General features: G+C 42.4%; 2 protein-coding genes across 3 annotated transcripts in view; both read right to left on the bottom strand.

The window, feature by feature from the left end:
- The window catches only part of epb41l5 (erythrocyte membrane protein band 4.1 like 5), a 34,294-nt gene extending 24,694 nt beyond the window's left edge, over positions 1–9,600 (bottom strand). Inside the window, exons 1-5 of one of the 2 annotated variants that reach the window (XM_047601232.1) lie at positions 9,367–9,600; positions 8,102–8,313; positions 2,414–2,518; positions 938–980; positions 697–775 (exon numbers count right to left, since the gene is read on the bottom strand). In XM_047601232.1, coding sequence (XP_047457188.1) covers positions 697–775; positions 938–980; positions 2,414–2,518; positions 8,102–8,281 — 407 coding nt within the window. In that variant the 5' untranslated portion in view covers positions 8,282–8,313; positions 9,367–9,600. The remainder of the gene's footprint in view (positions 1–696; positions 776–937; positions 981–2,413; positions 2,519–8,101; positions 8,314–9,366) is intronic. The other variant, XM_047601231.1, reaches the window with a different exon arrangement.
- A 1,350-nt stretch (positions 9,601–10,950) lies between these two features.
- ptpn4a (protein tyrosine phosphatase non-receptor type 4a) overlaps positions 10,951–24,188 on the bottom strand; it is a 68,055-nt gene continuing 54,817 nt past the window's right edge. Inside the window, exons 16-27 of the mRNA XM_047600442.1 lie at positions 22,419–22,578; positions 21,761–21,844; positions 21,502–21,558; positions 20,735–20,891; positions 19,913–20,079; positions 19,418–19,508; positions 19,192–19,253; positions 17,398–17,544; positions 16,328–16,456; positions 15,366–15,514; positions 15,076–15,211; positions 10,951–14,971 (exon numbers count right to left, since the gene is read on the bottom strand). Of these exons, the coding sequence (XP_047456398.1) occupies positions 14,573–14,971; positions 15,076–15,211; positions 15,366–15,514; positions 16,328–16,456; positions 17,398–17,544; positions 19,192–19,253; positions 19,418–19,508; positions 19,913–20,079; positions 20,735–20,891; positions 21,502–21,558; positions 21,761–21,844; positions 22,419–22,578 (1,738 nt within the window). The 3' untranslated portion in view covers positions 10,951–14,572. The remainder of the gene's footprint in view (positions 14,972–15,075; positions 15,212–15,365; positions 15,515–16,327; positions 16,457–17,397; positions 17,545–19,191; positions 19,254–19,417; positions 19,509–19,912; positions 20,080–20,734; positions 20,892–21,501; positions 21,559–21,760; positions 21,845–22,418; positions 22,579–24,188) is intronic.

Here is a 24,188-nt window from a genome sequence, read left to right as displayed (position 1 = left end):
GAGTAAAAACCTAATGAACTCCGTTCAGTCCAGTTTTATTGCAGGGAAGCATGTTGAGTCTCTCCTATTGCTATTTTACTATTTTTTCAGCTATAGTAACATTAATCATTAGTAATGTAGCAGCCTAGTTTTGAATGACAGGGTCCCTGCTATCACATGTTAAGATACAACATTTACATAATAAAATCAACTACAGGCTTCCCAGATGCCCTAATAAATTAAGCACAATGAGTTGAGCATATGTCAGCTTGTGGCCCCACTTTAAACTCTCTCTCTTTTTTTCAAACCCTTGTTGCAGATGGATAGACTTAAGTTTAAAAGTGTATTAGACTCAACCAACAGCAGTTTGTAATACATGCAATGAAGGTGTGAGCATGGGGGCAACAATGGGACAATGGGAAACAACAAAAATACTTCAAACCTGTGGTCCCATCACCTTGAGTTGTATGAAACATTTTGACGCCAATATTTTCACTTTTACTGCAAATGAATATCGGCTCCAAATATCGGTTATCGGCCTCCTTGACTACATAATAATCGGTATCGGCCCTGAAAAAGCCGTATCGGTCTATCTCTAGTATGTACGTGTGTGAACTGATTGGATAAAAATAAATAACGCCGAAATATTAGTATGCTGAACCTTTCTAAGGTGAGTGCGAGAAAGTACGACGCAAAGTTTAAGTGTGTGTGACTCACCTGGTGAGTTCCTCGTGCAGGTTGTTTGGTTCTGACGAATAGAACTTGACTCTCATGTGAAGGCAGTATGGTGGACCAACTAAAACACACACAGTATCACATTTAACAGTGTAATAATGACTATCAGTCAAACTGCTTAACACCCACAGTAACAGACTAATAAACTTATATGTGTGTGTGTGTGTGTGTGTTTGGGTACAGGAAAATAAATGGGTAGAGACGAGGCCTCTGGAATACTTACTTTTCACTTGCTTTTTGATACTTTTTGTGACATCAAGCCAATGCTGAAAAAACATGAACGTGATAACAATTAGGAAAATATTAAAATAGAACAATTTAACCCTCAGGCATCATTAGGGGCAGTTTTACAAATGTTTCCTTTTCGTCTTCATTTGGTCAATATTGTGTTGGTGCATGTGGCACATTTTTATAATGAAGCCTCCGTCTACAAAAAGTTTGAAATTACATAAAAAAAAAAAAAAAAAAAGAATTCTAATCAACAAAACACTGTGACAAACACTTACTACCCTCTTGAGGACAAAAACACCCACTTCCAAAATTTTGATCATTTTAAGGATTTGTAACCCTTTTAATGCCAGTTTGATTACTTAAAATCACTTGTTTTTTTTTCCACCCCCACCTCACAAAACAATGTTATTTTAAACTAATAATGTAACCAAGTGAATATTTTAGATAGTCTGGGTCATATCCAAGGCTGATTTGAGAAAAATGCCCCTGTCTCCCAACATTAGTTTCATGGAAAATAAATCATTTTTATAAGTCAGTTGTTGTTTTTTGTTGTTGTTGTTGTTTTCATAAAAACAACAGAGACTTTAAGTAATTAAACCGGCATTAACAGGGTTAAAATTCCTACAATGATTGAATTTTGGTAGATTTATAAAATGCTGAAGTGGTTTAAGAGATCTATGCAGAAAAAAGCATAAGAAATATGAATCATTTAGGTTTTATAGCAGTTTCTTGGATGTGAACATTTTTGTCCTTTTGTCCATTAAAACTGATTTGAGGTTTAAACAAAGTTTAGTTAAAAATGTCAAAAAAAAAAAAAATTCTTAGTCCTGTGTTTTGTTTTTACAAACACATGTGTCAGTAAATGGATGCACAAAAAACACTATCCCAGTTAAAGCTGCATGTGCACACAAACACACAGGTCAGTGTTGTGTTGTGTCCAGTAATTCTTCTCAGAAGTTCAGGCTCTATGAGGCATGAACAATGTCAAGGAGAGGAGGTGGTGGTGGTTTTGTGTGTCCGTGAGTAAGTTAGAGGGAGAGGGAGAGAGAGAGAGAGAGAGAGAGATAACAGAGGAACCTTCTAGTCTCCTCTCCCCCACATTCCTTATTACGGCCCTCCCTCTCTGTCTCTCAACTTCATTATGCTCTTCACCAATCTCCTCCGTTTCCCTCCCTTCTGCTTCATCTTTTCTCCCACCAGCCACCCCCACCTCCTTCCACGGCCTTCACAGAGTATCACAGTGAAGGAACAGGGTCACTGACAGACCGGTGACTTAAAACAGTTTGTGCAGTTTGGATAGCCTGACTCCCGGCTCTCAAAAGGCTCCCATAACCAATCCTTTTAGTCCATTTGGTGAAGCGGAACGTGATTTAGACCGGGAACCATACTACGTCTCACACACTATGGCACAAAAGAACAAAACAAGACTATAAGTTAACTGCAGTGTAAAGTCTGCCTTCATTCTTACTGGCACTTGTGCCGAGTCCATGAATCGCAGTCCGAAGTAGTCTTTCTCGACGATGTCCAGATGGTACATGATCTGCTCAAACAGTTCCTCACCTTTGGCTTTTTTCTGAGGACGGAAACACAGAAAAGATACAAAAGACCTAAGTATTTGGAGTCATGAAGAAAACAGCAGTTGTTAACTATATATTAAAAAGTAGTGAAAATAAGAACGGGGTAGAAAAGGTGAGTGATATACATGAGGAGTCCTTAATGTCCAAAATATAAGATTACACTGATACAAAGGAATCTAAGACAAGAAAAGACTATAATGATCTCCACAGCAACACAAGTCAAACTAGTGACACATTAAGTAGGACAGAGAGAACAGACAACTGCTACACAAGAATGCAGTGACAAAATTGTAGATAAATGACCATTACATAGACTACAGATGCAGCTCAGTGAGGTCAGAGCTGTGTGCTGTGCAAACTACAGCACGGTTTGTGTCTACTGATGATAATTATGGATCACTGATATGTGAAAAGGTGGCATATTTCCAAATAATTACCCGTAATAGTTACTTTGTCCATTAAATCATGTGGTTAAATTAAATTTAGACGCTTTAGAGTTGCCTGTCCATGTAGAAAATGTGCAGCACCCCAGTGAGGTCAATCCGGTTTTTGACTTTGTCAAAAAGCTGTCAAGCATAAATTGCCTGAAGATGTTCAGTTCACTGATCATATATGATCAAGGAGAGCGATAAACACTCATATTTCAGCAGCTGAAAGTAGCACATATTGACATTTGGAGCATTTACTCTATAAAATAAAACAAAAAGCTCCGGGAGAGATTAATAAAAACTAAATACAAATCACAAATAGATTATTTGTCCCCCTCTTCTCTCCATAAACGGACGACTCTCCCTGTTTTACACCACACTAAAACATTGTGTCTGTTTTCGGTTAGTTTGCGGTTAAAGTATGTTCCGATTAATATTTGAATAAAGTGATATGAGAAGATATTAAGATCAGGTTCTTCAACTTTAAATAGGTGTTGCCCTTTTCTGATGAAGCCGTACCAGTCACCGCCTGTGCTCTGCCTGGGACTGGGAAATCTCTCTCATATGTGCTCTTTCACTCTCTCTCACACACACTCACACTCACTCACACACACACAGACAGACACACACAACTTCCAAACCCTGTCATGAGGCACAGTGACAGCGTTGCTATAGTAATGGGGGTGTAAGTGCCCCAGACATGGAGGAACTGAAGGAGTAGAGGGGGAGCTGGAGACATCATGTGATCATCTGGCTCTCTAGGACCTTCACTATGAAGGCAAAGACATCGCACATGAGATCAGTCTGTTGCCGCATTTAACCCTCCATGTTTATTCTTTTATCTACATACATTAATATGACTGACTTTTTGGGCACCAAACTGCAAACAAACAGTAAATCAACAAAACAAGTTCCTATGTCTTAAGCATCAAAAAATAAATAAAAAAGTTAGATAATGACAGCACTCCCTCCCTGAGTCTCTCCACAGAAACTGATTTGCCAATCAAGTGCTTGACTGTGTTGCTAGAGGTCAAGTATGTGTGTGTGGTCCTGATAATTATAACAAACATTATAAAGAAGCGCTCATTCAGAAGATGAGCGCCTCTATTGTCCTCATATATTGTGCAAACACTCATAAGGTAAATCATTTAACACTATCTAGATCTGGACTACGTACACAGTGCGATCTACATAAAAAAGGTAAGGTAAGGTCGAGAAAGGAAAACTGTGGTTGAGTAAAGGATGAGACCACGGGTGGCCCAATGTTTGCTACTCTTTCACAAACACACACACACACAGACACACACACACACCCCCTGAGAGAGCTCCTGGGCAGCTCAGGGGGGGGCTGGCTCCATGCTAGCTGGCATAGCTGTCAAGGCATACCGCACCCCTACAGTACCCAGGGAGAGCACAAAAGACTCATTGTGTGTGTGTGTGTGTGTGTGTGTGTGTTGCACTGAAGCCCTTGTTATAGTGCTTGCAGTATTGTTTGACCATTTGCAGTCTTGCTGCCTTCCTGAGTCTCATTCCATCAGATTGTTCAGGTTTCAACTGAAGTATTGAACCGATGATCTCACTCAACTACTGCACTATTTAACCAATGACTGTGCTTTTTTTGCTGTGTGTGTGTGTGTGTGTGTGTGTGTGTGTTAGGGGGTGAGGGTGACAGAAAAAGAGACAATGACGTTAATAAATTTAAAAGGAAGGAATGTGAATCATAGGTCTGTGTGGAATCTGGTGCGTACATGGATGCTGCCAAAAAGAGGTATCCCTTGGCGACGGCTCTGGGTGGCCCTAGCATCCTGGACACACACATATGTACACACAAACACAGCTGGAAAGCCAGTAAAGCATTTGAATGTGTCCTATTCAAGTTTAGATTGTGTGCGACTGTGTATTTACAACCACTTGAGCATCTTAAAAGTAGAACCAACCGCACCACTTAGCAGGAGGTCCCCTGCTTTTCTGCCAGCTCGAGTTGCATCGGCAATCAGATGTAAATGCAACGAACACAAAAAAACGTGCGTACACCATTCACAATGTAGTAGCAATGTATACAGTACAAGCACACTTCGGACCACACAAAGAGAACTGAGGGAGTTAAACTGAGGCTCATACACCTAATTCCATAATGATATTCACTGAACACACTCGATGCTGGTGCAGCTTTATACATCAGAGATAGGTTTCAGATGCAAACTTACATATAGTTGCACACATCTGGCCCATGGTGCTTTGGTTGCTTCTTTTTGCGTTACTGAAACATTTGAGGGTGTTGCCAGCATCACATGAGATGTTTTCATTTTAGGTAAAGACAGCAGTGGATATCTCCTAGCCTCTGCTTAGCAAATCGTAATTTATTTGAAACATCTGGAAGCTGCCAGCTGAACCTTTTCCCTGTAAGCCAGCTGTTCTTAGCTGCGTACCACCAGGAGCTACTCAAAATTGTCAACACTCCCAAAAGTAGATTGGCACAAGGTTTATTTACTCAGCTCTCTTCACTACAAAGAACACTATTTGAGAAGCTGGCATTTCCCCGCAATTACTTAAATTACAAACTCTGCATTACATAGACACACATACACTAAAGGAATGACTGACACAAACGGCTCAGTCCTGGACTTTTAATGCACGCGATAAAGAAGAACCTCCCTTAGGGAGGCATAACACTGACCATTGCACTGTTTTAATGGTGATGTAAACGTGCTGCCTTAGCTGAACTTAATTAGTTTTGATAGGGATATAGCTTGTTCCCAATCATTAGGAAAGCCCAGGTAATGAAAATTTTAAAGCCCTATAAATACTCTACTAGAGGAGCCCGTGGCTGACCCGACAGTCAATAGCCCAGGGCGCCTCCAAGCAGCTGCTCTAAAAATAATTGATGCAAACAAAGCAGGAGAAGGCTATCAACAGGAAGAGTAGGGGTTAATCTGAGGCCTGGAAGAGCAAATAAAAAGACAAAAAGAAACCTGCTTGTAGAATTGCTAGAAAGGCTAAGATAGATTGCAAAAGACCTTTGGCTAGATTTAACAGATCTGAAGAGCTGGCACCGTTCTACTCTTTAGCAACACCTGTACAAATATGACCACAATGGAAGTCAGCACCACAACATTCAACAATTCAACATCTAAGCTTTTATGAAAAGAACAACTCTCCAACTGGAAAGCACAGAGGTGTATTTATCATGCTTTAGGGTTTTGTTGCAGTCAGGAGGATGGAAAACAACCTATTGAAGAGGTAAAGACAGGGTAAAGCTTGGTTTATGGTGATGTGTAGGGTCCTGAGGTACAATGCACTGATGTTATACCAGAAATGTAACTACAATCCAACAATGAAGAATCTAAAAAGACACGAGCAGCTTTAACTACATCACTGAACATCTGTTGCTACGCGCAAGGCAGTCCAAAAATCTCAGAGAGCAAGAAGCATTCAAAGAAATAACCGCTGTAACAAACATTTGGGGTGGGGGTGCCCATCGGTCAACGCACACTGTTGTTTATTATGCAGGGGTCAGTGTAATGCAGGGCAGGAACACTGACACATAAGAAAAGAGAAATTTTACATTTGAAGGAGAGATTCCTTTCAGACAGGCTTAAAACAAGACTATCTACTTTTAAAATGTGTCAGGGAAATAAGTAACTACACCAAAGAACTAAAAAGAGAGAAATCTAAGGCATAGGTGAACTGCATCTGTGCCAACTCTTTTCTGACATATATCCTTGTGCTTAACTAAAGTAATCTTTTCCTATACTTCTTTCATGGAAGCACTATAGGTGTTGTTATCACTGAAAATGATATCTGGAGGACAAGGCAGAGCATCCAGACTGATAAATGCTTCTAACTGGTGTGTTTTTGTAATAAATGATGATAAGAATGAAGCTACCTACAAGTCTATCTGGGGGAGGGGGAAGAACAAGAAGAATCTTCTCACTTTGAAACTCAACCTACAGAGCAGTGACATACTGAAATGCATTCAAAATACTCTCCCTCCATATCTAATGCTTGAGAAGTTTTAAGATAACCAATTAAGAACTTAAAAAAACCTAGTGCAGAAACTCAAAGTGAAACAAGAGCAGCAGCAACAGATAGAGAAACTGAGAGGTAGAAAAAGTCCGAGCAGATAACATTCCACTAGAAGAAAGACTGAGTACGAACACAATGCACCCTCTCTGTGTGCACAGTCCTGAGCTGATAGGCTGGATTACATGTTAAAGATTTGGCCGGTCCTTACACTAACTGTAGACGGGCTCAAAGATGTGTGACATCATTTGTAAGATATGCTGAATAAAATACATCCCTGCTCCATAAGCTGATGAGGAATTCCACAATGTTGGTGCCTTGAACAAATATTTTATATTAAGTCCGTCTGACTACAGCAAATGGCTGACTTTTATGTAGAACAGATGCAATAATGTAGAGCAAAGGTATTCTCTCTAGCGTAACTTTCTTGGAATTTATGGTAGACAGCTAGATTTCCAGACGTAGTCAAATACCAGATTGACCTCACTGGAGTGCTGCAGATTTTCTACATGGAATGCTAGTGGAAACATGAAGTATTAAAATATGTGAGCCCTGGAAAAACAAAGATCACATGACGGAAAAACGGATATTTGTGCCCTCTGGTCTAAAATAATAGCAACTATTCACTATTTCTATGGTTATATACAGTACAACATCGAAATACATTTTTATTTTCGGCTGCAGCGTGGTGCTCGTCTAAAAGTCGGCGAAAAGAGAAACTAATAACACCAGGTAGGAAAGAAAGAAAAGTTTAGCAGCATGAGGAGGGGCGTGGGGAGAGTGATGATGAGCCGAACATGTCATGTGACAGCGTCATGTGATCGAGTGTGTTCTCCAGAGAGGATCAGGGAATTACAGGTGATCAGCAGCACTACCACGCACAGACACACACACCCACATCTACATCCTACCGGCTTAACAAGCACTGCTCCACTGACACGGGCGCACAATGGTCACTAGTACACTGCTTTCACTTTCCAGCTCTCCTATAACCACTTATGTACCGTTGTACCAAAGTGTAATCTGTTCTCTCTCTCAACAGCAGCAAATAAGAGGACAAATACAGACGAAAGGACAACCATTACGAGCCATATTCTCGAAGTTGACAAACCAAGCAACCCTACTTACCGGCAGGTCAACACTGACATCCGTCCCGTCCAGCAAGGAGACCCGGCAGGTGATGATGGACTGTGCGTCCCCTGCAGCAGGGATGTGCGTCGTGGCCCTCTGGGCCTCTCGTAACCGGGCTTTCTCCGCGTGTTTCCGGATGGAGCGTCGCCCCAGCGTCCTGCGCAGGAAACTCAGCATGATGGGAGAGAGGGAGGGGAACAGTACCACACCTGGAAAGGAAGAAACACTGTCAAACAATGTAATATGCTGGAAGCAGTGTTACACGTTTAGAAAAGGAGAGGTTGGCTAAAGAAAAATGCATTTTTCTCTTATTGATTGTTTTAAGATTTGAATCTTGTTTCTGTGCGTTTTATACACTCATGTCTGTGTACAACACATTGGCCAACTGGGTTGTTTTTAAAGGGCTTTATAAATAAAGCTTGATTGATTGAAATGAAGTGCATACTTGGACAAACACAAGCAGAGATAAAGGCTGTCTAAGTGTTGCTGCTTTTTTTTTTTTTTTTTTGTAGACCCCTAAAAATCAGGTCCCAACTACGGGCACCTGATAAAAACAAAAACAAATAAATAACTAAACAACAACAAAAAAACTAAGCCGCTGGGGTCTATCAAAGGCGCCATATTTGTTCATTCTTCTACATATTCTGGGCCCAAAGCAGGTATCAACAACTGTGTTAGCTAAACACTTTAACGGCGTAGGACCGCAATATGCTACAGGACACAAAATACCCAGGGAAGCTTTCACACGCTATTAGACCCGATAAGCATCTCCATCTGGTACCGGATATATCTTTATATATTTTTTTTATTAAGTTACGTTATATTGGCTGAGGAAGTTAAGATTTAATAACGTACTTCCAGATATCGGCCGTTTAAGTTGAGTTGCGGTAACCCAGCAACACCGAAACCTCTCACAAAGCCTGGGAATTATCTACCAAGCAAATGTTTTTTTTTCTTTCTTTCCTTCTTTAAAAAAAAAAAGAAAATTACCCATTAACGTAGCTTTACTTTAAGGTTGCCCAGTTAAGGCCCGAAGTACCTGGCTGGTACTTATGAGAGCAAAAAGCAACAGGTGTGCGCTCGTTATATATCCCGCGAGCTAACCGTTACCGAAAAGAACCCATACGACGAGTGCGAGTCCGACGGTTCAGGCGGGTCCCGTACAACAAAACAAACACACCCTCACAGACACAGGCACACACTCAGTTCACGAGCCACTTGTGGATCCGAGGAGGACGTCTACTGGATGATGGGTTACTTACAGAAAGCTCCAGGGAGGATTTTCACGGTGAAAGCACGCCCGCTTGCATCGTAGACGTCTAAACAGAGAGCTCGCACATCTCCATGGTTTGTAACTGGCTTCTTTTCTAGGTTTTTTTTTTCTCCTTGCGTTCCTGCTCGCTACCTCTGCGGGATAATTTTCTCTCCCAGGTCCCAACAAAAAAAGTAGCTCTCCTCCGGATGTGACGCCACGACAAATCCCTAACAAAAACTCTATTAGCATTTTTAAAGCGACAAAACCCTTGGGCTAAACGGCTGGAATTACAATTATATATACACACAAACACGCACACACACATATATATTCTAAGTTTCTACTCGAAACTCTTTAATTAATACTACCCTTTGCGGATTATATTTTAATATTTTCTCTTAGTGCGTCATTTGAGCCTAATGAGTTACACATTTAAAAAACCGTGAAACCAATAAAGACGCACCCATTCATAAAACACTATTCCTCATGACATTTAAAAATTACAGTGATATATATTTAACGATATAGATCCATTTTACCTAGTTTTGATCACAAATGTTATACCATCTCTATTTGACAGCAGCTCCCCCTTCCGGTCGGTTTAATGAATAAAGGTTTATTGATGAGGTGCAGAGGTTGGTGGTAGCAAACTATGTTTGTTTATATTTCTTTTAAAAATCTTTTAAAGATCCCCCCTTCAGCTGTAACTGCTCTGAGTTGAAAGCTTTTTAAATAATCAAGTCTCATTCTGCCACATATGAAAGTAGGGTATTTTACCCATAACAACAGATGAATTAAATCTTTAGATGTACTTCTTCTATGCACTGTCTACAGAGTGCTAGTAATCTCACCCAGTCATTCGTTGGTATACATTTCAGTTGTACTTGCACACAAGTAAATTAAAGTAACCCTATTTTATAATAATAATATTATTAATTATAGTAGGTCTTCTATGTCCATAAATTAAAATATTTCAAAAAAACAAAATGAAACACGGGCAAATGGATTTGGACTAGGACTATGAACTTGTTTCAGCTTGCTTTTTGGATAAACCATGATCTTCGGTGACTAAGAACTTCACAGACCTATATTTACTTTAAAGGTAAGCACTGGTACAGTATGCCTCAGAAAGTATAGTCAGATCTGAAAGGCAACATTTAAATCTTTTGGCGTTTACTATTACACAAACTATATTCAACGTGTAATTTCTCATTTAACGCACGTTAAATGCTTCCGTTGTGGGAAAGCTCGGGGATAACATTAAATATAGAGCAGAGGTAAGATCCAAAATACCTGTTTCTTATAAACAAACAGATAACATCATAACATGCAAAATCTATCATTTTCTTTTAGTCATTCGAGTTTGTTTTTGTTTTTTTTCCTTTGGGGCCTATTATTACAGGTTTACATTTGCTACCTCATTTGAGTAATGGCTTCGCTCTGGTGTTAAATCTTAATAATAAAATCTCAATAACTGATTTCCACCGGGGCCTTTGGCACTTTAACTCTCATCACTCTCCTCATTATCACTCTAACGTTGCCCAACCTCACTTTTACAGTGTGGAAAAGCAAGGTGATCTGAAGCCACGTCTCCATGCTTTGACAGACAAGCTTTAATTGTTCAATAATCAAGCTTATAGACATGTCCAAAGCACCGTCAAACCATGATACCAGAAAGAAACAAGCAACTGAGGACAAAGGTTTTTATGACACAGGTAAGGAGTTAACCAAGGGTATAATACGGTAAAACATTTGCCATTGTTTTGTGGTTCATTGTATATATATACACTCGCTGTTATAGACTCAAAGAAAACCCCAAAAAAGAAACAAAAAAAATAATAAATGAAGGAGCAGTCTAGAAATACACACCATTTGTGTCACATTTGAATCATCCAAAAAGAAAAGAAAAATAAAAACAAAATCTTTCTGCTCACAAAGGATTTCCCTTTTATTTTAAAGATTTTTTTTTCATATACAACATTGTATTTACATGGTCTAATATTATTTACAGAAAATTAACAAGTGGCACTGTGTAGTTAGGAGCTCCTTTTCTTGTTCTCTACAGGTGTCTTACTGTCAAACGAAAAAGTAAAAATGATAAATTAAGCAATGCTTTATGTCTCTACCTCCCTCCCTCCCCCCCTCCCTCCCCCCCGGCAGCACTACCTGCCACTCAGCCTTTCTACAAAGTGCTGTCCCTTTCCCTACCCAACTAGAACTGTTATTGTTTTTTTTTTACAAAAATACAACTAACCCGAGCCCTCCCCGTGTCTGGTCCACTCCAAACTACTTTTGATCAGTACCCGCTAAAAAAAAAAACGCACGGACAGTACCAACTGTGTCAACAACGAAACAAAACACTTGGAACATAAGACAGCTCACTGCTGGATGTCTTGTGCAGATGGATCCTCTGGCAGCCCCGATAGATCAAATATTATTAACTTTTCCCTGCAGGGTTCTCTCTGTGTCGACTTTTTTTTTTTTTTTTTTTTTTTTTGGTGCCAATTCATTAGCAGATTTGTGTCAATTCATTTGGCCGGCCCTGCTGCTGCTGCCATATCCAAAACATTTAGTTCTTCACGTTACAAGCTGGAACATGTGGGCAAGAACTTGAGTTAAATTCGGCTGTTCCCCTCACTGATTCGGCTTGCCGTTTGATTGTGAGCTACTGTACCCACGGCCCTCCGCTCAGATGTCTCATTCGCCTTCAGGCCGCGCAGAGAGAGTGGGATCCGCGTGTTATGATCCAAAAGAGAAGCATCTGGACGAAAAACACAAAGAGAAGAATGGACTGTGGATTTTGCGTGGGCCCGGCAGAAGCCACTAAGAGATGCTGATTTTGGGAGGCTAAATGGAGGAGATTAAAAAAAAAAAAAAAAAAGAGAGAGAAAGAGAAGGGGAAAAGCTGTATCTCGGCTCTTCTTGATACCACCTCTACATGTGTGTGACTCAGCTGTTTGAAAGGGAGGTATGAACACTGCGCGTTTTGTTTCACAGGCAAAGATTCGTTTTGTTTTTTTCCAAAAACTTGAGATCAGGTTAGATTCGGTTCGCGTCTTTTACGGCGCAACCTTTCATTCCAGTTAACAGACAAGCAGGCTTAAGACCAGACAGCTAAACAGACCACATGATAGAAGTGGAAGAGGGAAGATGGAGGGGAAACCGATAAATACAAATCTCTCTCACACACACGCACGCACACACGCACACACAGCAGTAGGTTTTCCAGCAGAATCCACCGTGGGAGAAAATGACAGCAGGTGGCGAAGCGGCCGATAAGAAGGAAATCTCAAAGTACGAAGAGGCTCCATGCTGCGATGAAGAGCACAACAACCAACAAGTGACTTCATACTAGGGTTTGTGAATTAAAAACAGCTGTCATCTTTAAGTCTCCTACCAACCCATGACTCATCAGTTTGACTTAAAATCATCACATGTCTTAAAATGACCAAGTACCATCGGGGGATGGGGGAGCGAAGGATTAAAAAAAAAAAAAAAAAGTAAAGCCTATCGATTGAACGTTCTGCTTGTGCTGCTTCTTTGAACTATTAACTATTAACTCAGTTTAAATAAAATTAAACAGCAATGACTGGCTCCGCTCCAGTGACCCCTGAACCCCACTGAAAAAGCTTCCCATTAGGAAAGCGAACAGCTACTAGTTTTTCTGACAGCAATGATCCACCGTTCCCGAAGCACGTACACGCACGCTCCAGTTCACAGGTTACACGAGTCTCTAACCCCTGTGTGTTAAAAAAAAAAAAAAAAAAGGTGAAATAAATAGAAGATGTGGGGAGATCCCTGGAGGGAGCCGTTACAAAGGTTGAGATCAGTTCACTGTTTAAGTTTCGGAAGGAACAAAAAAAAAAAAAAACGAATAATAGTTGCATAAAAGTTAACCAAGTAACCACCCCTACTCGTTTCTTTCTATCGTAATGACTTGTGCAAAGAAAGCAAGACGTACTTGGGTTGCATAATGTAATAATCCACTCAAAGTCTCCCTAACCAAAAGGAAATGGCGTCTTCGCTGTCGGTGTCTGGCTCAAGGACACCTCAGCAGAGGCTCCGACGTTGGACATGTATGAATTTGAAGGAAGAAGTGAACTGACCTCAGCCTCGTTTAGACTGTAACTCAAATTAGGCCTCGGTGTCTACGGGGGGAGGGGGGGGGGGGGGGGGTCTTTCACTGTTTTCTGTTCAGTTCAAACGTTGCCGAGCTTTATGCGATGTGAGGACGACTTAATGTCGAAAATAGCTGAACCGGAGGAGCAAGAAGTGTTCCCCGGTAAACACTGGGCCTGACGAATGGAAACCGGTTCTGTCCCGCGGTCACACCGGAACGATGACCACATCAAGAAAACACAGCACAAAGCAGGGTTAGGTATCCAACTCGCCACGGCACTGAACAAGAGGTGGGACACGAAGCGCTCTCAGCTGTCAATCCGTCAGACTTGGACGAGAAAGCTAACAGAGGTCAAAACCAAGCACAATAAATAAAATCACTGTTTGCCCCTCCCCCGCGCGAAAAGCAAAAGAAATTAAGAAGTAGTTAGAAGAAGAGGAATCACACTACTTTACTAGCTAAGATTTAATCAGGAAAGCATGAAGCTCTAGACTCATACAAACGAAACGTACAACTTTTTTTTTTTTTGTTCAGTGGACAGGGTTCGACACAAACTAAAACATAATAAATACTCTTTCTGAGGAACGAAGGATAAGGTATATCTCTTTATCAGCTAAAAGGACTCTAAAAAAAAGGCAGGTCCGTCTGGCAGACTCACTCAGAAGGGGACAGGGCGACCCTTTGGGTAAAAAGAGAAAAAAAAAAAGAAAGTAAAAGAAGAGGGGACGAGGAGCTTTCCATCCACAGGGGCAGCCCTTCCCCTTCGTACTTATGGCACTACAGCGTTTCCCCATCCACATTTTATTCTCTCGTACTTTTAACTTTTTATTCTTTGTGTCATTTTTTTTTTCTTTACCCTGATCATACAACATCCCCTAATGGTACCTATTCAACACAGCTGGGTTTCTTTTGACTTTTTTTTTTCCTTTTCTTTTCTTTTTTAAATTCCATCTTGTCCATGATTTTTCACGTTTGTTTGCGTTTGTCTTTAATCCATTTTTATTTCAGCATAAAGTGCAACAGTGCTTTTGTTCTCTCCTCCGGCCTCCCGGCCTCTTCCTGGTGACCCCCGACGGCCCGCGGAGCCCACTGGTCACAGGTTGGCAGGGTCGGGTTCGCCGTTCGTCCCGTTCGTCCCGCTGGTCACGCTCGTCATGCTGGTGGCGCTCGCGACGCTCGGCTCCTCCTCCACCTCCTCGTCATCGTCGTCCTCTTCCGTCACTTCTCCCACGTCCAGCACCTCCACTTCTTCGTCGTCGTCCTCCTCTTCGTCCAGTCCTCCCTCCAGCAACTCCACCACAGCCGCCTCCCCTTCTTCCTCCGTCGCCGTCGCCTCCTCCCTCTCCGCTCCCGCTTTCTGCTGCTCCTTCTTCTCCTCCTCCCGCTCGTCGTTCACCTTTTCCCTCTGCTGGTATATCGCCGTCGTGAGCGGTTTGACCAGGCCTTCCTCGTAGACCTTCAGGATGGCCTCACACACGAAGCGGTACTGGCTCTGGCGGAGGAAAACAAAGGGACATATTTCAGCCATTTTTTTTTTTTTTTTTTTGAAGTGTAGCCGAGAGCAGATGGACAGAATAATGGACGGTGTCTACATACGGGCGTTTGTATCATCATGGCCCTCTGATCTCTCATGGTCCTGACAATATCTAGAGGATACACCGGTTGACCGCACTCCATTAGACACAACGCCGTCTCCATGGTGATCAGAACCCCTGTCCGACCGATGCCCGCACTGGAAAGAACACAACGCGGACAGAAATGGATGTTCAGTCACAAAGGGAGTGCAACACAGACAAGTATAAGGAGAGGATTGCAGTTAACTATGTCATAAAAAAAACCCTAAACGGCTCATAATTCGTCATAATCAACATTTGACTTCACCGTACCTGCAGTGTACCACCATTGGCTGGTCCTGTCCGGCCCGTTTGGTCCGCACCAGAGCAACAAAGTCCAGGAAATCGGTGGAGTCGTCAGGAACGCCGTGGTCCGGCCAAGCGAGGTACTGAATCTGAGTCAGCTCCCTCTGCTGCTCACTCTGAACACACACACACGCAGAAAGAGAAGAGAAGAAATGAAACCTTTTCAGAGAGACTCCTTCACTGGAACGTTTCATTGAGCTCCGGCCGGCGCTCCTTCATCGACTCTTCGATGCTGCCTCGCTGCGTCGCCATGGCAACACGCCCATCTCCATAGCAACAATCACAGGCAGAGGAAAATGCTAATTGCCTCCTCTTATAGCCATATACTTTAAAGGTCACGCATGTGCAACCAACAAACGCTAAAGTAATCAGGACAACACAGGAGGCGGGGACGCGGCGGATAAACAGCAGGAGCGCTTGATCCTCAAAAGCCTCTTTTTAAGTTAGATCATGTCCGGACCGCTGCTACGTTAGGCCATGTGTTGCATATAATGCAATAAAACCTTCAGCTTAGAGGGACGAATTTAAGGCATTAAAGCCTTCAGCATCAAATAAAACTCCCCTTTCTCAACGCCTGTGTTTGAAACAATCACCGTCCCACTCTGCTCTTCCCCGTTCGGTTTCCCTTTCCCTCGCGCTCTGTTTCTGCAATGTGACCGACTGGGGTGGTTTGGTTGTCAGAGCAACCAGATCCCAAAATGCGGGAGCCAGAAAAAGAACAGCCCACACCGGTCACTATGGCAACACACCTCCTCGTGGTCCTCGGTGGCTCATCCTCATCCCGAGACGCTGGTCTGTTCTTTTTGAATGGACCCCGCGCTCTTCCCGCCCGTTTACCGAGGCACCCGACGCGCTCACGGTGTTTCTCTCTCCGGCCTCACCTCGACTCCTTTGGCCTCTACGAGCAGGTTTTTTTTGTGTGCGGTTACCTGAGTGTGTGTGAGAGTCATCTCCCGGACCAGGAAGGCAGAGTTGCCCTCTTCGTTGTGGCACGTAACTGTGAAGTCTCCGTAGGTGGTGCAGCTGTCTGGGTTGGGCCAGTACTGGTGACACTTCACCTACAAGCACAGACGAGGTGTTGGGTTTATAACTGAGCATTTAACTTGCTCTCGCTCTCAGCACAGAGGTCAGGATCTTCTCCCGTTCGGTTAGCCATCTGTTTCTCTGTGTTACATTCACCACTCGCCTCCACACAGTGCATCTGAAATCCAGATGTTTCCAGGGGCTACTTTGTGGCGTAATGTTATTTTTTAGCATGTTTCATTGGCTGAAGTAATGAGTTGCGCAAAAGTGTGTTTGCGACTTGCGAATAATGAAACATCTTGACAAAGGAATTAGACGAGAAGACTTACACTGTAAAAGAAATAGAAAGCTACAGAAAAGCTTTGGATGTGTTACATCTCCTTAACATATTGCCTGATTTGAGTCCTTTAGTAGCTCAACATTTAAGTATTAAATCAGACGACTGTAATAACTTTTTATACCAATATATGCTCGCAGCTATCATCCTGTCACAGGCTTGGATAATCTGGCATACCAACAACTAATTAAACACAACTAAAGGTAGCTTCACAACAGCATTCGCTAACTACATATTTATTCTTTGATACTAGAGCTAATTAAGTCCTGGAATTTGGATGTAATGGGATTTTTCGGTATAACGCTTGTGACTAAATATTTTTTAAATATATTGGTAATTTTTAAACATATTGGTAATTTCCAAGGGATTTCAGTTGGTCAAAAACATTTTATAGTCAGCACATTATTTTTACCCTTTCACAAAGGGAAATTTTTTGACCAACTATATATATACATATATTTTTATGGAGTTATTCATTAAAAATTCCCCAGTTTTTCACACATTTTAGAGCCATTTCATATGTGTGAAGTATTTTTTATCAGTCCAAATATACCTGATGTTACTAATTACAACGCTAGTGTTCTAGGGTTAATGTGTGTAATATGGAGTGTGTTTCTTTTTTTTTTTTTTTTTACATACCCGGCCTCTCTCGACCTGTGTCGTCAGCATAACCACCAGTGATGAGCCCTGCTCCCAGGTCATTTGCCAGAAGTCAGGGCAGGTGTTGGGCAGCGGGCCCTGGCACGCTATGTACCGGTTTATCAGACTGGAGGCTGGAATCTCCATCTAACAAGAGAGGTAGACAAAGAATGACACGGAGAGGAGTTAGACTGAGTTTTGTTTTTCCCAATTCGAAATATGTGCTAAATGAACAGAGACTGTAATAGTTTTGCATCTTGTTACAACTTTTGGGACCCCATCGGCTAAATCAGATGACGCTGGGGTTGGGGTTGAGAGGCGACGTGTGAGAACCTTTCAGCAATTGGAGCTACATGAGCTCATCTGTTGGATCAGACCACACAGGCCAGGCTCTCTCTCTCTCTCCACATTCATCAATGGACCACTTTTGTTAGGTACTGATCACTACAAAAAAGGAGACATCCCACAAGAGCTGCGGGTCTGGAGATGCTCTGACAAGGTCTAACTATCTCTTGTCTCTATTGAAGTGGAGACACGCTGCTGCCAAGTGGCACTAGGGTCCACATATGTTCTGCGCTGTCGCCATAGCTACGCCATTAAATGGACACAGAACAATAAACTGCATATAACACAAAAACTTTGAGGACAAAACATTGCTAGCTGCCTAAAATATCCAACCCACTGACATGTGCCATGACAATTCATAGTATGTATTCCTAAGCCCTATTTGCACAGGATCAGTTTTACCTGAGGACGTCCTGTGATTCAGATGTTACCCCCCTACATCTGGGTTTCATTCACACAGGATAAACAAACTCAAATTTGCGTTCCGTTGTTGTGGCTCTGCTACTTTCCATCTCACTCCGCTGCGTGTCCAACAACTTTTAAATTACTTTGCAAATTACAATGGATAGAAAAAACATATTTTTGATACTATTTATCCTGGGAGAGAAATAACCAACGACCTGTCAGTATTTAAATCAGCTCCACCTTTGCCAAACATATTAACATCTGTCCAAACTTTGAATTATATCACACCCTTCATGATTCTTAAGTGACAAGAGGCGGAAAGAAGCTGCAAATTAAGTCTCGAAAAAGTAAAAACTCACTCCGAAATCACAGAGATATTATTATCAGAGGACCTCCGTGTTACTAGAATTATGGGAGGTAATTTGCGGTGTAATTTTTACTTTACAAATCACGGACGCGGACGATGCGCATGGGATTAAGATCAGAGACGACCTCTGTGATTATTAGAAATTACCAGTGGTCCCTAGGTAAAACTAATCCTGTGTGAATAGGGCTTTAGTAAAGTGTGCTATTCTGAATGAATGAATATCTCAGATAGCAAAAGAAATGAATTGAGTCACAGCTGAACATCCTGTGGTCACAGACAGCGGAATATAAAAAGACATAAAAATGACACTGCTGAGAAAACGCATTGAGAAGCACGGGCCAGTGTCATTGTAACTCACAGTGATAGTTAATTAAAACACAGGGTAAACAGTAATTCAACTGTAGAGTGTATTTACTCACTTTACTTAAACAGACAGATGGACAAGACCAGTCATGTTACAAATACCACATTCTCCATGTGTAATCTTCTAATAACACACACCAGCTGCTGTTAGCTGATAAACACTAATGCCTGGGTGATGCAAAAACTTGCAAGACATTCACTCACGGTGTCACTCTTAATGTAAACTCATCCCCCGAGAGCAGAACAACCGTGTCAAATGAGCGAAACGCGGAGATGCTGACGAAAGAGGTAAAAATGAGGGAGAGCGAACTCACGTTGATGTAATTTGCATTGATGTAGTCATCTGTGCTTTTCAGAATGACCCGCGTGGCATCATCTGTCAGGAGCGAGAGAGGGGGAGAAACGGGAGAACAAATAATAAGTTAGGAAGAGGGAAACAAGCGACTGAGACCGCGGAGAGCGGGGAACAAAAGGGTTGACGTCGACACATATTTGAAGGAGCAGTCCAACAGAAGCAGACAGCGGCGTGCGCTCACGTACAAGGAGAGATGTCTCTGTAGCGATTTTTGGAAACGTTCTGAGGTAATTTGGCACACAGCATGGTCATCCCCGGCCTCTTCCTGTACAGTTGCTGCAACAGAAGGAACAGAAATAAATAAGCTGTGGAAGAGCAGAAAGATCAGTAGACACCAACTATTCCTTTGTCCACTTTGTGTATGCAAACATGTGTAGGTTCTTGTATCTGTGCGTGGACACAGGTGCTGGTATTCTCCAACGTACATTCAAATATCTGAATGTGTGTTAAGATTTCAAGTTCATCTTCGGGGAACGGGAAGTTTTTTGTAATGTGGAGGATGCAACAAACCTAAAATAATAAACTCCATCCTCTAAAATAATCATACAGCTGAATCACAACGTAAACATCCGAATAGTCACAAAGCTTTAGTTCAGGCCTGTTGTGTTAGAATGCGTCGGTGCACCTTGTGTACCTAATGAACTACCAAGGAGTGCATGTGTGTGTCTTTATATCCTCACATCAAACTGCGCCAGTATGGCTCCACTGGTCAGGCCTTCTTTCAGCGTGACCATGGAGTCTCTCAAAGCATGCTGGTCCAGCTGGGCTGGGTCCTGAGGGGACTTCTCAGGGATGTACTGAAAGTCGGGCTCAGAGTCCACCTTCTCCTCCACCACGTCGTAGATGGCTGAATGGAGCAGAAAAACACATCACATGCACAAGGCCGTTCACGTAGCCTCGGGCTTCGGCTCTCAAATGTTGAAAAACAAGAGCAAGAACATCACAACCGATGCGCTGCGCTGAGAGAAAATGCCTACATTTCAACAGCAAAACGCAACCATGTGAACTGAAAAGCATTCAACACATACGTTCAGTCTTACATCTGCTTCCGTGTGAGAGGGGATGGAATGTATAAATCCCTCTCTGACCCACTTAAAATACCAAGAATTTCCATGTTTCATCATCTTTAAAAGCTCCCATCCCTGCTTCGCTGGCGCTGATTAAAAGAAGAGCTTTGACGCAGTGAACACATGTACAGAAAATGTTTTACTCATAGATCTTATAGGCTACTTTAAAAAATTGAACGCGAGGAGCCCAGAAGCAAGAACGAGTCCTGCAACCAGACGAGTAGCCGATCGTTTTCATGAGTGTGCTGCACCGGTTAGATTACACTTTAGAGCCATGTTTACAATCACCAAATTAAATCCAGCTGCAACGCACAAACTCTGTTTCATCAAAACTATTGTGAGATTCTTGAACAGTGCAATGATCAAATCCGTCACAGTTGACCCGATTCAGTGAAATATTCCACCGTAGATCTGACCAATGCAGGAAGAACTCACCATTTGGTCGGACCAATAGGATGAGCTCCCCAGAGTGGCTCTCACAGCTGGCCTTGATGAACATGACCACCTGGTCGTGGGTGTGGTCAGATATGTCCCGCCCATTGATTAACACCACCTGGTCGCCCTCGTTGAGGCGAGGCACGCAGAGGTCAGCCTGGAGAGGAAGCGGCATGTGAGCGATGTCTGCGAAAGATTCTCAATCGTACAGGTGCTAAAGTCATGGTTTGTCAAAAAAAAAAAAAAAAGGAAGCTGGGCTCGTTTGAGTCTCCACTACTCATCAAAGGAACCTCTTCTGTTCTGAGGCAGACACATCATCCAGAAAACAAGACCAGTTGCCTTTGTTTTTGCTTTCTGTCAGACTTTTAATGCCTCGTTCAACCAAACAGTTCAAAGAGAAGAAGTCTTCAGATATGAAAAGGCAAAGTCGATCCCAGATCAAATGGCTCTGAACCAGTTGATTTAGGGTCATGTATCGAATGAAGTTTTTTTTTAAAAAAGTTGGTCTTCTGTATTTGCAGCAGATTCGGTGCTTCCCAGCAGATAGGAGCACTTCACTCACGACACCAAGTTATATTGTGATGTTTTGTTGCACGTAACCGCAAAAATCTTCAAAACTGGAGCATTTATTTAGCTTCCATGTAAACAGGTTAGTTAAGCTGAAAAAACATTCTCCACGCAAATGTTGTCAGTGAGCTGGAGAGTGAAGTCATCACGTGAACAGTCAGGTGTGTGAGCTTAGCAAATGAGGTATTTGTTGACTTACTGATGTTCCCGGAGCCACTCTAGACACAATGATAGGCATCTTCTGGTCAGCTCCACCCTGGAAACACACAGACATGCATTAACAACACAAAGCCTTGTGCAAATGTGCTTTGTTTTTAGGGAAGACTTCAAATGTAGGGCAAAGAGAGTGTGTGTGTGTGTGTGTGTGTCATAATGCGCAAAGATTATGGCACAAAAAAAAGTGAAAGAAGAGACGATTCGAGCCCGGTGGTTTAAAAGCGTTGGTTTTCGGTTCTCACCTTGACATTAAAGCCAAAACGTCCGTGTTCATCGGGTCTCATCTTGATCAGGACCAGATTATCATGAGGAACTACTCCATTCAACTGAAAGAACACAGTTCAGCACGAGTTAACCAGGCCTCGTAAATAATCTACTGTGTGATAGAGATTAGGGGATTCAATAATTCATTCAGAACCACTGGGAGGCAGAATAAACATCTAACCAAGCGGCGCTAAATGTTTCATTTCACATCTAGAAGACACAAAAAAATGATTTAACTGACTTTGCACTTTCTGTTTACCTGGGAAATGTCAACCTTTGCTCGCCTTTTAGTTCGGTAAATACACCACCAGGCTGTGTGGGCTGCAGAACCGAAGCAATGAGCTAACGAAAGTTCTCTTTAGAGTTGGAGTCTACATACACAAATACGTAGTGTTTTTATTAGTTTGAGGGTCACAATTCAGGACCCACAAAGAGGGATTTCTTAAAAAAATTCTTAAAAAGGTAGTAAAGTTGCCATGGTAACAGTGTTCGGGCTCAGTTAGCCCTTTATTTCAACCAAAGCTGGACTCATCTAATGTGAGTTGATCAATGGAAGACTTTCCGTGATGTTTGTTTTGTTTTGTTTCTTATTAATATCTTTTGTGGAATATATGACTTTTGCGTGGGGACACTGACCGTAGTCTTGTCAGCATTGACGGGAACGTCGTACATCTCGTTGACGTGGTTGTCCAGGAGGCTCTGCTGGGAGTGGGCCTGGATGATCTGGCTCAGTGTTTTCCTGCTCAGCTGCTTGGGGGGCAGAGCTGGAGGCTGACCATCTATCCCATCCGGAGACCTGAGAGAAAGAAACCAGAGAGTTGGAGACAGAAAGTCAGTCGCTGTTTAGCACCTGTAACTGCTCCTGGAAGACGGACGGAGGAAATGGAGCTAAACTTAAGTCTGAATATTACAGTAACAATTAACAGGCAAGTACCGGTCTAGCAAAAAGGTCCTCCCGCTTGTTAACTGAATGGACTAAAGGAAAAAGAGAGACAAATAGAGAAAAACGGATAAAGGGGAATGAGCTTGTAAGCGACAGAGAGGTTTAATAGCGCTGTGTTAGTCACAATGCATTAACCTCAATAAAAGGGCTGCTAGAGGAAGGAAAACACTCCCCTCCATCATCCAGACTACAAAAGGCAGCCAGGTAAGGCTTTCAGCTGCATCCTGCCTCAATCTCTGGTGGGTGAAAGTCAGTCACTTCACTCCGTGTCTGCGCGACGCTGCGCACAGGCGCCTCCTCAGGGGCGAGAGAACCAGCCAAAGAGCGTGGCCTTTGTTTTGCTGCTGCTACTGGTGTCACTTTGTGTCTTAACATTTATTGTGGGTCAGAAGGAGGGCAATGAACAGCAGGTCTTCTACATGACTGAGTTTCCTCAAGATGACACAGACGAGTGTTCTTCCAGCCTAAGTGCCTAACGCTGTGATCGTATCCACCATTTCTGTGACGGGATAGGAGTGAAGAAGAATAACAGACAAACCACATGTAGGCACGCAAGAGTTTAAAACTAGCTGCTGTAATGCGACGTATTGCAATCAAAATCGCTAAAACATAAATTTCTTTTCGGTGCACACCCAGTTTTTCAAACTAAATTATTTTCCGGAGCCTGTATTTATTCTGAAACCTGTGAAGAAAGGGGTCTGATTACAGCGTAATTTGTCTGAACATACCATACAGTTGCACGCAAAGTTGTTACAATATTTTGCATAATTGCAAAGTCCAGACGCATATTTTTCTTTTTCTTAAAAGCCATCACAACGCCGTGGTTTGCTAAACAGATCATTTTCACTTTACCCGGCTAAAAACAGAACATTTATAGTGTTTCCAGAGGTTATGGGTGGGTAGTTTTGAGCATATGTGGAACTAACACATAACTGTGGCCCTGTAGCACACGGAGCAGAGTTTAATCTCATCTGAGCACAATAATAAATGTGGAAAGCTTGGAAATGGGTTGAGCTGCAAAAAGGTTGCAAACATGCAACATCTGATTCTCATGAGGCACAATTCAAACTTTGCCTTTTTATAACAGTAATAGTTAAGAACTGACACAAAGCAAAGCATATGATGGATTGGGGAGAAAAGCTTTTAAGTTGGGATTTGTGCGATGAGGGGGCTGAGAGCGAGCAAAGTTAATACCAACTAACATGGACAGGGGACAACAAACTACACCTGGAACCTATTTTGCAGAGAAACACAGTTAAAAGTGAGATCTGAAAAGATGTGGGGGGGGGGGGTCTTTGTGTCTTATGAGTTGAATGAATGTCAGGTCCAAAAGTTTCCCAGCAGAACACTGAGATGGTCAATGTTATTAACTTCTTCTGTCAGTGGTTTTAATGTTGTGGCTGACCGGTGCGTAGCAGAGCACTTGTTCCATCTCATCCATTCAAACAGCTTGTCCTGGCCTG

Source organism: Mugil cephalus, chromosome 12 (assembly GCF_022458985.1).
Source record: "Mugil cephalus isolate CIBA_MC_2020 chromosome 12, CIBA_Mcephalus_1.1, whole genome shotgun sequence".
NCBI classification, from domain to species: domain Eukaryota; kingdom Metazoa; phylum Chordata; class Actinopteri; order Mugiliformes; family Mugilidae; genus Mugil; species Mugil cephalus.
The sequence above is the reverse complement of the archived record's forward strand: the minus strand, read 5'-3'. Positions and strand labels throughout refer to the sequence as shown.